General features: G+C 30.8%; 1 protein-coding gene across 1 annotated transcript in view; it reads left to right on the top strand.

Moving 5' to 3' along the window:
* Positions 1-15,204, top strand: part of LOC143069143 (muscle-specific protein 300 kDa-like) — a 226,470-nt gene that overhangs the window by 146,487 nt on the left and 64,779 nt on the right. The window contains exons 86-92 of the mRNA XM_076243628.1: positions 8,353-8,471; positions 9,225-9,432; positions 11,310-11,636; positions 12,146-12,266; positions 12,866-13,071; positions 13,800-13,942; positions 14,476-14,665. Coding sequence (XP_076099743.1) covers positions 8,353-8,471; positions 9,225-9,432; positions 11,310-11,636; positions 12,146-12,266; positions 12,866-13,071; positions 13,800-13,942; positions 14,476-14,665 — 1,314 coding nt within the window. The remainder of the gene's footprint in view (positions 1-8,352; positions 8,472-9,224; positions 9,433-11,309; positions 11,637-12,145; positions 12,267-12,865; positions 13,072-13,799; positions 13,943-14,475; positions 14,666-15,204) is intronic.

A 15,204-nucleotide genomic window follows, 5' to 3' on the forward strand; every position in this document is an offset into this window, starting at 1 on the left:
TAGATTTCAATTTCCTCACGATTTTTGATAGTATCAGTCAATATATCCTATGGTGTAATTAGCTTGCACTAGAATTTTACTCAATTATTTGAAATTCCTGAACATTTTTCATCTAATATTTATTTTTTTAATAAAAGTATTGAATTACATTAAATTTTAATTTTAATTCGGAAATGATTGTTTGTATAGCAATTTTGAAATAATTTTTATCATTTAAGCTACAGAATCAATTGAATGTTGCTGTGCTATAGAACAAACTGAACATTGCTGTCTTATGTTAGGAATTTCTTGGTGGTCTGTTGTCATATCCCTATGGGGAATTAGAAGTTGATGTCAGATATTTGGTATTCTCTTGAATTTATTCATAATTGTTTCATGACTCCAGCAAATAGTTGATAAAAGGATAAAATGCAAGTTTCATACATGCAATTGCAGAAAATTCTCAATCTGTAATTGTAGCTGCTTTGATTCAAGAGATGTGCAATTGTTTGAACGAATGATACATCTTCCCCTTTAAAAATGTTTACAGTATTTTATGTGATTGTTATATTGTTCAAGAATATATTTTCCTTCATTAACTTTGGAATTATTATTTTTTGGGGGGTGAAATCAGTAGCGGATCTAGAAATTTTCATAAGTGGGGGCCCACTGACTGACCTAAGAGGGGGCCCACTCCAGTCACGCTTCAGTGATTCCCTATATAAGCAACCAAATTGTTTCCCAAAAAGGGGGGCCTGGGCCCCCTGCCCCCCCCCCCCCCTAAATCCGCCTCTGGAAATTTACCATATAACCTAATGGTTATCTCTTCTAATATTTCTTCTCAATCAAGCCATTGTAGGAAATTTGTATTTTTATTATTTTTATTGAACTTTTTCTGTTTTTTACAACAAATATAAACATAATATCCAGAGGTTAAATTTTTTTGTTTTAATAGTGCTAAAACCGAGCAAGTTGTTCTTTCCACAAGATTGTACATAACAAGTGCAATAAACTTGACCAAGTAATGGCTCAACTTCAGATCTATATTTCTCTTGTATTACGTAGTACTATATAAAAGCAAACCATTAACATTAAACACTATAAGATCAATAAGTGAACGACTTTTATCTTGGTGTAAATCTACCCTATTGAACAGTTAAGCTCACTGATTTACAATACACATTTAAGGAGATTTTTAACACTTATATTTTCTAAACCTTTTATATATAATCATGTTACATTTAAACCTTTGAATATTTTAAAATTATAAACCTATGGCTAATTGTTTTAAAAACAATGTATTTCTGTTTTAAATATCTTTTTGTTTTAAATTTGAACAGAAGATATCATATTGAAAAATTGTCGATCAAAAAGGGGGGCAACCAATAGCAAAAATAAACTGGTCAACTCACTCAACTGTCCTTTATCTGTTCGTCTTTTTATGCCCCACCTACGATAGTAGAGGGGCATTATGTTTTCTGGTCTGTGCCTCCGTTCGTCCGTCTGTCTGTGCGTCAGTCTGTCCCGCTTCAGGTTAAAGTTTTTGGTCAAGGTAGTTTTTGATGAAGCTGAAGTCCAATCAACTTGAAACTTATTACATATGTTCCTTATGATATGATCTTTCTAATTTTAAAGACAAATTAAACTTTTGACCCCAATTTCACGGTCCACTGAACATAGAAAATGAAAGTGCGAGTTTCTGGTTAAAGTTTTTGGTCAAGGTAGTTTTTGATGAAGTTGAAGTCCAATCAACTTGAAACTTAGTACAAATGTTCCCTATGATATGATCTTTCTAATTTTAATGCCTATTTATATTTTTTACCCATTTTCAAGGTCCATTGAACATGGAAAATGATAGTGCGAGTGGGGCATCCGTGTACTTTGGACACATTCTTGTTGTGACAAATTTCAGGTCAAGACATTCACCAGCTATCTTCTTTCATTAATTTTGCTCACTTTGCAACAAACCTGTTTATATCTGAAACAAAATAGGTACAATTTGAAAATATATTTGATGTTGAACCTCGCTGAAGATTTAAGTACAAATGATTTTGTTAGAAATCGAAATGACACCAAAATTGCTATATTGTACTGACAACTGAACCTTGGAATCATTGAATGAAAAATAAACCAGATGATAAGGGAGAGAAATTTTGAAAACTAAAAACATTTGATAAAGAAAACAGTATGTACAAACCACAGAAGAAAAAAAAACACTATGTCCAGACTACAGAGATACAAAACACTTTGTCCAAACCACAGAGATACTAAACACTTTGTACAAACCACAGAGATACAAAACACTTTGTCCAAACCACAGAGATACAAAACACTTTGTACAAACCACAGAGATACAAAACACTTTGTCCAAACCACACAGATACAAAACACTTTGTCCAAACCACAGAGATGCAAAACACTTTGTCCAAACCACAGAGATACAAAACACTTTGTCCAAACCACAGAGATACAAAACACTTTGTCCAAACCACACAGATACAAAAAACTATGTCCAAACCACACAGATACAAAACACTTTGTCCAAACCATAGAGATACAAAACACTATGTCCAGACTACAGAGATACAAAACACTATGTTCAAACCACACAGATACAAAACACTTTGTCCAAACCACAGAGATACAAAACACTATGTCCAGACTACAGAGATGATACAAAACACTTTGTCCAAACCACAGAGATACAAAATACTATGTCCAAACCACAGAGATACAAAACACTTTGTCCAAACCACAGAGATACAAAACACTTTGTCCAAACCACACAGATACAAAAAACTATGTCCAAACCACACAGATACAAAACACTTTGTCCAAACCATAGAGATACAAAACACTATGTCCAGACTACAGAGATACAAAACACTATGTTCAAACCACACAGATACAAAACACTTTGTCCAAACCACAGAGATACAAAACACTATGTCCAGACTACAGAGATGATACAAAACACTTTGTCCAAACCACAGAGATACAAAATACTATGTCCAGACTACAGAGATACAAAAAACTATGTCCAAAGTTCACAGATACAAAATACTTTGTCCAAAACAGAAACATTAAAACAAACTATGTCCAAACCACAAAGATACGAAACATTATGTCAAAACTACTAAGATACCAAACACATTCCAAACCACAAAGATACAAAACACTGTATTGAAACTACAGAAATACAAAACACTATGTCCAATCCACTAAGATACAAAATCAATACAGAGATAAAGAGATACATTGATCTTCATTCATACAGGTACAAAGCACAACACCCATACAGTGATACAGGCGCTTCATCATACAAGGATCAAAAGCACTACATTCATACATGGATATTCATAAATGCAAGAATAGAAAACATTTGTCACCAATTTGAAACTTAGCTAGGAGTCAGTTCTAGTCTACTGGACTGCTATAGCCTATTGTTTTAGACATTAACCAGGTGTTGAAGAACTTACACACTTATTTCAATACTGAGAATTATACATAATTTCATGTTAAATTGACTGCACTGTTAGTTTTGAAAAGATTTGAATAATCTTCAAAAAACTTAAATGTTGAGTAATAAATAAGAGGGTTTTGTTATACAAGAAATATAAGGCAGCATATATATACTGTATAAACATTGTTTATTTACTTCACAAGAATTCTGTTTAGTTCACAAGAATGATAAATATAGACTTTTGTTATAATGGAGCCTGACTTAGTTTTTTGTTGAGTAGTGTAGACCTATTTTGTAAAATGTAAACGGAAGGCATTATTGGAGTAGAAAGGCACTAAGATGAGAAGAAGAATTGCCTACATTATACTACCAGTGTTGGGAATTAAGGGCCTCAACAGCTATTATGCATCTGTAGGTATTAAGAAAACACATGTAATGCAGGAAGTAAAATTAAAATATTTAAATTTTGATATAAAAAAGAAATTAAGACAGAATGTTTTACCTAAGTTTCTAGGTTTTAGTTATAGATTTTTTGGTTAATGTTTACATTGAGAACTAAATTATAGATTTTAAGACAGAATTCCTTTTGTGGATGGTGATTATCTTAAACAGGCATCAGTTTATAATAATCTACTAGGTAAAGATACATTATTTTAAAAAACATGAATTACAATTTTAGAAAAGTCTATTTTTTTCTGTGTAGATAACTGTTTGCATATCACTTACAGTCAGACAAAATTAAGACATAACAAATACAGTGAGACCACATAAAGATTTAACGCATACAGTGAGACCACATTAAGATTTAATGCTTACTGTGATACCACATAAAGATATAACTCTAATAGTGAGACCACATAAAGATATAAGTCTTATAGTGAGACCACATAAAGATATCACTATTATAGTGAGACCACATAAAGATATTATTATTATAGTGAGACCACATACAGGTGTAACTTTTTTAGTGAAACCACATAAAGATATAACACTAACAACCAGACCACTTACAGATATACTTGCAATCAGACAACATAAAGACATTACCCTTATAGTGAGACCACATAAAGATATAACTCTTATACTGTGAAACCACAACATAAAGATATATAGCTCTTATACTGTGAAAACACAACATAAATATATAACTCTTATACTGTGAAACCACATAAAGATACAAGACTTACAATGAGATCACTTACAGGTCAGACCACATACAGATATACTTGCAGTCAGACAACATAAAGACATAACACTTAATCAGAGCACTTACAGTCAGACCACTAATAGTGAGACCACATACAGATATAATACATACAGTGAGACCACTTACAGTCAGACAATATATAGATAACTATTACAGTCAGACTACTTACACCAAGACCACATAAAGATTTAACACTTAAAATAAGACCACTTTATCTTCAGAGCACATAAAGATATAAGAGTCAGACTACTTACAATGAAACCATATAAAGACATAAAACTTTAGTCAGACCACACAAAGACATTACACTTATAGAGAGATCTGACTTACATTCAGACCACATGAGGACAAAACACTTACAATGAAACCATTTAGTTATGACAACATACACCCACTTGTATTGAGACCGCTTGAATCAGAGGATATAAAACTTACAGTGAGAACTACATAGACATTTCATTTTCTGACAGAACATTTTAAAAAAGCAACCAATACTGTCAAATCTGCATAAGTGCACAACTAAAAGCAGAACCATGTAAATGAACTGCCCATACAGCCAGGAAAATGCAAAAGCAAACTTATTTCAACCAGAACCACATACATATTGTTTTATTGTGAATGTGAATTAGATATTTTGAATTGGAGGTTTCATCAAGTATTATGTTTAAATTGATAATATTGGTAGAATTGACAAAGATATAACTTGAAACAAAGCCAGAGGTTGGTGCCAGTTCATTGGGTTTCAATAGCTCATTGTGTATTTATATTTATCAACCAGGTGTTGAACGATTTATTTACTCATTAAAAGACTGATAATTAGTCTAATTAATTAACAATTAAAATATCTGCACTGTTAAGTTTAAAAAACATTTTGAATACATTTTGGAAGATGTTTACATGCAAAATTTTTGCATAATATTTTTATCTTTGTAATATATTGCATTTATAACATGGATGTGTGTATATGACAATGGACATCTTAAAAATAAGCATGTGACTTGGATGGAGAGTCGTCTCATTGGCACTCATACCACATCTTCTTAAATCTATGTGACTTAATAGAGCCTGACTGGACACCATGTTGAAGACTATAGACAACTTTTGGATGATTTAAACTGGGATAATGGGCATGTAATATAAGAGTGCAAAATGTGAAGAAACATTACCAGTTTTGAGAATGAAGTGCCTTTGTTGTGCATCTGTAGGTATTTATAAAAAAACAAGGGAAATTGGAAATTAAAGTGTTTTTAATTTTGGGAATAAATACCTTTAGTAATATTTTAGCCACAGGTCTATTTAGAGGGGTATTTCAAGGTTAATTTCTGGAAGAAAAATCTTAATTGCAGACCAAGAGGCAGAATTCATTTTGAAAATTTGATATTTTTTTTTATTAAAAGACCTCTGTCTGTTTATGCTTGGAGTAAATGTGATAAATATAAGTAAAACAAATTCTCTTAAAAATAAAAAAATCTTTTAGTTAGAAATTGAAATATTCTTTATTTTCTAACTGATTTTCTTCAAATGTGAATTTGTTCTAATCATTCTTATTTATTTTGGTTAATTTTGAGAATTCTATAAATTTCAATTTGGACATAATTTATCACACTATACACATAAATAAGATTTGAAATCAATTTGTTCTGTGTAGATAACTATTTAAATTCAAAGTCATGATTTTGTACTTTGTTGATTTTCCTATCACGTTGATTTGATACTAAGTAACATTATCTTTAAATTGGATTAAAACTTGTTTACTTGTACATTTCCACCAATATCCACTGATATTTACATTATTGTAAAAGAGATTTTATTTCATTTATTGAAATCTACAATAGCTTACAGAAATATAATTGATTGCATAATAAATCATTACAAATCTGGTAAATTTTGTAAACTCATTCTTTTAACAAATGATTTTGTTTTAATATTTTATGCTTATTAGCATGTTTCTCCTAGCAATTTTATTAATGAAATCTACCTAGAAATTTGTATGTATTGCATTAATAAGATATTTTTAAAAAGGTTTGAATGATTAAAAATATAATTTATGATGAAAAAAATGTGCTGAATTATATACAAAAAAAAAATAATTAGCCTAATTGAAGTGGTAAGCAATAAATTATTCTAATTTAAGTAAAAGACAAGTTTGAGGATTAGACTTATAAGACTTAATACTGGTACAAATGTAGTATGAAAAGCTTTCTATTAAAAGTTTGAACATTTAGGTTCTGCATAAAATTCTTGGAACAAAAATTTACACATATACCAGGCAAGAATAATGAAATACATGTATCTAAATATTATCAAATTTGAAGTCTTGGTTCATAAATGGATTATTGATTAATTTCTGTTCCTATGTCTGATTTTAGCTTTTAATCGCAAATTGTAATCGGTCATTTAGAATTAAGAATGCATTAAGTTACATTACTTAAGGTAGAGTTAAAATGGAGGTCAAATCTTATTAAGCCATGACTAACAATAAGACCTATGCAATTAGCATTGACAGTTTAATGTTTAGTCCTTTTATTTATCTTCAATAAAGTCAGCTAGCCATGTGAATATTATTGCTTAACTTTCAATAGTTGAATCGCAAACTTGAATGAACATCTATAATTTAGATTGTCGCATGTAAATTTGTTTGTATTGAGGGGGCGGTGAAAACTTATATTATAAATTTTTGTAGAGTTGGAGATTGTTACGATATAAATATATAATTCTTTGTAAAACGATGTGAGAATCTTGCCAGAAATGTAAATGAAATAGATCGCCATGAATGATTTTAGCCTTAAATCTTTAAAAATTTACCATTTATTAATATACATAAAGTCAAATATGATTTTTTTTAACATAATTGGAGGTTTCTGACTAATTACTAGGAAATCAAATGATGAAATAAAGACTTTTGAGTCAGTGATATTTTGCAACAACATAGACTCACATAGTCAGAGTAATTCTGACATCTGACAACCTTTTTAAAAAACTGGACTCACATTGATCAGTTTCAAATAGTTATCGTTGAATATTTTGAAAAGGCCTGCAAATAATAAAATTTTTATATAGATTTATAGAAATATTTTTTAATTTAAATATCTGTTCAAACAGTTAAAAGGAAATGAAGTTGTCTGTATTTTTTATAATCCAGTAAACTCATTTTCTATGTTCATAATACAAAATTTCCACTGGGAGAAATACATGCATTAAAAAAAAAACTATGTGCTTCTTGTATTGTGCTTTACTGAGCCCATTGACAGTTTGCAATTGATATTTCTCCCTATGAGCATGATATTGTGGTTTCAAACCAAACCGCACGATTAAAAATAAATTGTACTTGATCTTTTTCATACCAGTTTGAATTTCATTAGCCATAGTAGATTTAAATTTAAATTTGAATTATTGAGGAAAAGAATGATGACATTAATATGAAGTACATGATGTCAAAACCTTTCTAGTGAAAAGAAGGCAAAAGATACCAAAGGGATATTCAAAGTTCAAACTCATAAGTCTAAAACGAATTGGCAATAGCATTGCAAAAAAATGGCGAAAGCAAACAAGACATAAACAATTGCATGATTCAATTTGCTTCTAAAATGAACACTTTCATTTATAAATAAATTATTGATTTTCATTTTATGGCCAGTGATTTTCTTGACTTTCAAACTTACCAGTGATAGAGTAATAAAAGATATACTATTTTATTTTACAGTCACTAGCTGATACTGTCACAAGTCACAGAGACAATGTTGATGGACTACAGAGGAAGGGGACCAGACTGGTGTCCCGTGTCAGCACCAGGGACAGGGCACTTGTGGAAGGAAGGATTGGGTAAGTACAAAATTAGGCCATTATAGGGTTGCATCATACAGTGTAAAAAGACAATTCATTTCCATGGAATATCCTAAAGCCCAGTCTGTTTGAAAAAAGCTTAAAATAGAGAAACACTTGTCAAAATCTTGTATCATAGTAAAGAACCTTTCAAACTTCATGGTACATTTAATGATGCATCCTTTGGTCCTCAAGGTCAAATGTCAACTACTCATAATCTAGGGTATAGGCTAAGATTTTGTTATACCACTGCATACTGCCTGATCATAGTACAAATAATATTATTAGTTTATAACCAAGTTTGAAAATATCAACTTTTGTACAGAATCATCTCAGACTCGGTATATTATACTTTCAAATGTATGTAGCTCGAAAACTCAGATGGAAATTGGAATGTCGATGACACAGCACCGAATGTTATAGATCATGTATTGTAAATAGATGAATTTGCAAGAAAATGATCTACTTGTGTTTTAATATCAAGAGGGGTCAAAGGAGGAGTCATCCAGACTACCCTGAAAATTAACACTGAATCCTGAATTCCTGAAAAAAATAAAGGATTCTTTCCTGGGATGCAGACAAAATCAATCATTGTTTCCTATAAGTCCCATTATACAGGTAAATGTTAATTTCATAGTCAATAAAAATTGATTCTTTTAAAATAAGGACGACCAGAAAAAGGTCCTTCAATCTTTCAAGGTATTGAAACATGTATGTAACATGCATGCATATATATGTTATTTCTTTCTTTAGTTCCTCTGAGAAGAAATTTGGAGATCTTGTGGATCAGGTAGAGAAGACAAAGAGACAATATGACATTATAGATCATAATTTAGATGACATTAGAGAGGAGGTCGACCAGTACCTAGCATGGTTAAAGGAGAAGGAAGACCTCCTGACTAGGGAGACACCTAGAGGTTACAGTGTCAAAGAGGCTGAGGCTAAACTAGCTAAAAATAATGTAAGTGCATTTGTGGCCATTTTTCTTTTATTTTGTGTGTATGACATGCAATTTCAATTTCTTATGTAGATCTTATGATAACTGTGTGAGTTAGTGGGGATAAGAATAACAAATGTAAGGGATGAAACTATCAAGACGCAGTCCTTCTTATCCCCCTTAGCCAATAACTTCATTGCTTCCCAGTATGTACCAAAAAAAACTTATTAGAATGTAAGTTGGGGCAAACTGATTTTTTAAAGGACAGGCTTAAAAGAAAGAAGCTTTGAGTTTGAAATGTACTTCCTTTTTCTTAAAAAATGTTCTTTAAGAAATAATATAACCAAAGGCAGCAAAGTTTTCAAGTTTAGAGAGAAGCAAAATGCATAGTATATTCTGTAAACTCACATGGTAGAGAGATACTTGTCAGTTACTGAGTATTTGAAACAGAGAATAAAAAAATGACTGCTCAAAAGAATATACAATGTATAAATAAAACGTCTTATATGCTTAATTTTTTTCATTAACTATTTTAGCATTAGTAATTGTGTTTGGCTGATAAATGATAATCATTTCTTTATAATTACATTAGATGTATGTTTCATCATAATACGTTATTCTGATTGGCTAACTGCACATCACGTGTTATTCCTAAAGCAATTTCATCACTCAATAAAACTTTTCATTCATGATAACACGTGGTCCCACAATAAAGTGCATAGCTGAATTAAATAAAACAATTATAAAATTCGTGTTTTCATGATCATAGCTAAAAAAATGTAATTATAAGTATTGAAGGCTTCTTTTTGTAACTTCAAAGGGTTGTAAAAGCGTTGACCGTGCACACATTTAAGGGCATACGATACAGTTTTGATGCTGTATTTACAGTTTGATGAAAATTTCCATATACGCTATTTTTTGCCTGACTAAATCAAATATGTAATAAAAGATATACCTTCATGTGCTACTTTTTGAGTTAAATGAGGTCGAAATTCTGTATATTTGCTCAAAATTCGGATTTGTGGCCGTTTTTTTCTTTCGAAAAAAAGACATAACTTTTTTGTTTTAAAAGATAAACACAAACTGTGTTTTGTTAAATAATTTGTAATTTCTGTATTTTATAAGTATCCTAAAAATTTATGCGTTTTTATTCAGAAATAACTCATATTTATCAAATGGTCATGAATTGAGAAAAAAAACTTCATTTTTTGCTGTTTTTTATCAAAATTAAAAAAATTGCACTATTTACAGTTTTATAAAATTTGGTCCACATAATCTCCCTGCAAAATGAAACAATATGTCGTTTTAAAAGATAGGTGTCCATGCACTCGTTTTCAAATTAAATCAGTTTGAATGATAAAAATCAGTCGAAAATGCATCTTTTCCCGATATGTCACAGTTTGACGTCGTGAAAATAACATTTTACGTTAGCAACGTCATTACCTCCCCTGTAACTGTATTGTATGCCCTTAAGTATGAAGTGCAGATACAAAATGTACTTCAGTCAACGCTTTTACACCCCAATGAAGTTACAAAAAGAAGCATTCAATTCTTAAGAGAAAAATGGGGAGAAAAAATCGGAATCTGGAACTTTTTGTAATTAGATATAACACTCAAGACTTGGTATTTAGTTATGTGGAGCACAAAAAGATTTGTTAAACAATTATATGTCAGAAGCACTTCATCTATGTTTTTTATCAGATCAATATGATTTTGATCAAATGAAATGTACACCATTCAACTTAGACCAGACATGTTTTCTGTAATGTACATTTGATACATTTCAAAATTACTGTCGAAATTGATAACAAAAAAGATGCAACTAAAAAGATAACATGATTGAAGCATGTTGATTTGCTATTATTCTTTTGTATTACTATCAATTATATATTTTTTCATAGGATCTGAGGAAAGAATTAGAAGAGAAAAGAGCAAATCTTGAAAATGTTAAACAGAAGTCTGACAGTCTTATACAGGATTTGTCTCGAGTTGAACGTAACATGGTCGAAAGATGGATAGCAAAACTAACGACGGAAAGTCAAAAAGTCATGGACATTGTTGATAGTCAAAATAATGCACTTGCTGAACAGGCAGGAGAAAAAGCCTTGTTTCAAGAATCTCTTGACAAAGTCAATCTCTGGCTGCAAGATAAGGAACTTGAAGTCCAGAAATTACAAGGTGTCCGTCTGGCATCTGGTGATGTGGAAAAACAGGTCGATAAATGCAAGGTTTGTATATATTAGGCAATGTTTTAAGGTTTTTGTATCCCTTAAAACTAGATAGCGGAAGTGGAAAAATATCTTTTTTTCCCAATGTTTAAAGAAGTGAGAATACAATTTATCTCCAAAAACAAGACTCAGGACTTGTTTTACCTTTATTTCTACATGTAAATTTAGAAATAAGATTTAATCTAAATCTAATGGAGAAAGTTTTTTACAATAAATTTACTTCACTGTAATTTGATTTGTCATTAAATATGTATAATATATTTGAATCTGACATTTCTTCCAAGGAAAAACAAATTTAACATTAATAATAAATTTGATAAATTCTAGACACAAAGATTTCAAATTTCACCCAGTTTAAACTTATAGTAACTTAACAATTGAAATAATATAAATGTTACATAACATTTGATATTAATTTTTCAGTCTGCAAAATTTAGCATATACAGTTTAGTTAGAATTCGTTGTGAAATTTTAAAATGATTACAATATAAGATTTTCCATTTTCATAGACATTGCAGTCAGAAGTCAATGCATACCAGCCTCATTTAGAGAATCTACGCAAAATGGTGGAACCGTTGTTGTTAGATTGTTCTCCTGAACTAGCTGCTGAACTTAAGCACATGATATCAGGTAAAATATTTTCTCGAGCCTGCAAAGCGAGACATAGCTATCTTAGATTCTGTCGTCATCTGCACTTTCATTAAAGTTTTTAAACATCACTAATTTTGTCAAACTGTTATAGAATATAAAAAAAAATTAAATAGAAGCTTATGTATGATCAAAAGATCGGAGCAAAATTTTGAAAATATTTTTCTAATTTTTCTGTATTTGACTTATGTCATCTCAAGGTACTGTGGATTCAGTATTATTTATGGGATATTTATTTAGTGAGTTTCATGGATGGTTTTGGATAAATAGGTAATTCCATGAACTCAGCTTAGTCTTATTCAACTAAGTATAAATTTTCAATACTTTTAGTGCAAACTTTGGCAAAATGACACAATCAAATATCAATGATAAAATTATGGTTCCACAACAAACATAATATCCAGGAAGATATATGAATCAACAGTATTTAACTTTAAATATTTTTCATTTTGATTTTAAATGATGAATTTCAAAGAGTGGCTTAATATTTTTTTATTCATTTACAGATTAACATTTGAATTTTAATTCAAGAATTCTTTTTTGCTTACATTTTTAAAAGCATGCTATAATTACTATTACAGAAGTGGAAGATAGAAATGAAGGTCTCCTCTCTGCCTTAAAACAAGAGCAAGGCCAGCTGAAAGATCATGCAGCAGCAAGGAAATTGTTTGAGACAGATGTCCAGAAAGTTGACCGATGGTGTAAAGAAACCGAGATCTCATGTTCTACAGAACCTAACCTTGAATGTGCAATACAAGTCTTAGCTGAACAAAATAAACATTATAAGGTAAATATTCATTGTTTTAATTAAAGTTGAGGTGAAAAGTATAATATAACAATATTTTCCAGTCTGTGCATTAATCCATTCTTTAGTCCACTTCAGGCCCGTAGCCAGGAATTTCCAAAGGGGGGTTTGTTGGACTAACAAACTCGACTTTAACAGTCACAACTCGAACAAAACATCAACTTTAACAGTGCTTATTTGTTTTCAAGGGGGGGGGGGGTCGTCCGAAGCCCCCTGCCTACGGGTATGCACTTTTTGTCTGTTCTGTTTCAGGCTAACGTTTTAGTTTGAGGTAGTTTCACATGAAATTGTATTCACATCAATTTGAAACTAAATACTGTGAATTCATAATTATTCATTGGATACCCATTTTCATGGATTTCGTGGGTACATGTGAACCATGAAGTCAAATGTTCCATAAAATACAATTTTCTATAGGCTTTGTATGCAAAGATCAGCATAACCACAATGTCAAATATCTAAGGAAATGCAAGTTTTCCTCAATCCATTAAAATTGAAACTCATGAAAATTAAAATTTATACTCATGAAAATAAATGAATCCACAGTACACATTTTAGTTATTTTTTGAAAGTTTTAGAAAAAATGCCAAATTAGTTTTTTACCCAGATTTTCAGTTCAGTTATCATTGAAATGTGATAATGCCTGAACACATTTTCTTTCTTACTATTTTATTTTGTTTTTTAATGGAGATTGGCATATCTTTTTTCAGAATTTACAAAACACATCACAGTTATTTGCTTCACTAGTCAAAGAAGTAGAGGACAGAGGTGCCATATTTTTACCTGAAATCTACGAAGCTGACAAGGTCAAACTTGAAGGAACATTGAAATCTACAAGAGAAAAGTACAACAGGTAATATTGGACTGGATCCCTGTTATTTGACCACCTCACTCTTATTTCTATCCTGGTAACTTTATTGATGAAAAAAAAGTACTTATCCCTTTCTTTACTTCTGTGTTAAATTTTGTGATTGGAAACTTTATGCTTCTTGCCAAAAAGAGAAAAAAAAGTCAGGAATCTGATGTACAGTAGTTGTCATTTGTTTATGTAATTTATACATGTTTCTCGTTTCTCGTTTTTTATATAGATTAGACCGTTGGTTTTCCCATTTGAATTGTTTTACACTAGTAATTTTGGGGCCCTTTATAGCTTTTTGTTCGGTGTGATCCAAGGCTCCGTGTTGAAGGCCGTACATTTTACTTTATTGATGAAAAAAAAGTACTCATCCCTTTCTTTACTTCTGTGTTAAATTTTGTGATTGGAAACTTTATGCTTCTTGCCAAAAAGAGAAAAACATTCAAAAGAAAGAAAAAAAGTATTTCTATATAGTCATTGAGAAAAACTTGGTACATTGTACAAAATGTTTATATAAAACTATTTCACAGAGTTGCTGCCCTTATAAAAGAAAGAGCTAACAACACAGAGACTGCACTGCAATCTAGATCTCAGGTCCATGACAGTGTGACAGAGGCTACTGATTGGCTGAACAATATTCAGGACCAAATTAAACAGTTACAGGGAACACCTGTAGGTCCCACAACAGAAGATGCTAACTCACTGCTAGAGAAATATGAGGTATATTATAGAAAGTTGACCTTCATAAAACACCATTTTTATCATGCTAGTTCATTTATAGGTGACATATGAGGGTTTGGATGGGGTTAAATGATTAAAGAATAATGCCCTTAAAAAATTCAGATTAGAGAATAATGGGCCAAAAAATAGAAGATAAGAGAAAAAAGGGGTTAATTTTTTGAAGATTAGAGAAAAAAGGGGTTTATTTTTTGAAGATTAGAGAAAAAAGGGGTGAAAATTAAATGTTTACAGAATAACAGACCCCCCCCCCCCCCCCATCCACACCCTCACATATTGTTGGAAGACATATCATCTTCCAGACATATTATTCTCAAACTCAGTGTTCTTACTCCTAAATGCTGGATGCTTCATTGATGAAAAACATTTGACCTGACTTGGAATTAAGCCATGACTTCTTTGATATTAATAATAATAATAATAATTATAAAAATTATATCAATAATCTCTATTTCAAGAGTTAAGATCAACTACTACAAACATTTAAGTATTTTAAAAGGGCAAATCTTGTATTATAAGTA

The sequence above is a fragment of the Mytilus galloprovincialis genome, chromosome 3, assembly GCF_965363235.1.
Source record: "Mytilus galloprovincialis chromosome 3, xbMytGall1.hap1.1, whole genome shotgun sequence".
NCBI classification, from domain to species: domain Eukaryota; kingdom Metazoa; phylum Mollusca; class Bivalvia; order Mytilida; family Mytilidae; genus Mytilus; species Mytilus galloprovincialis.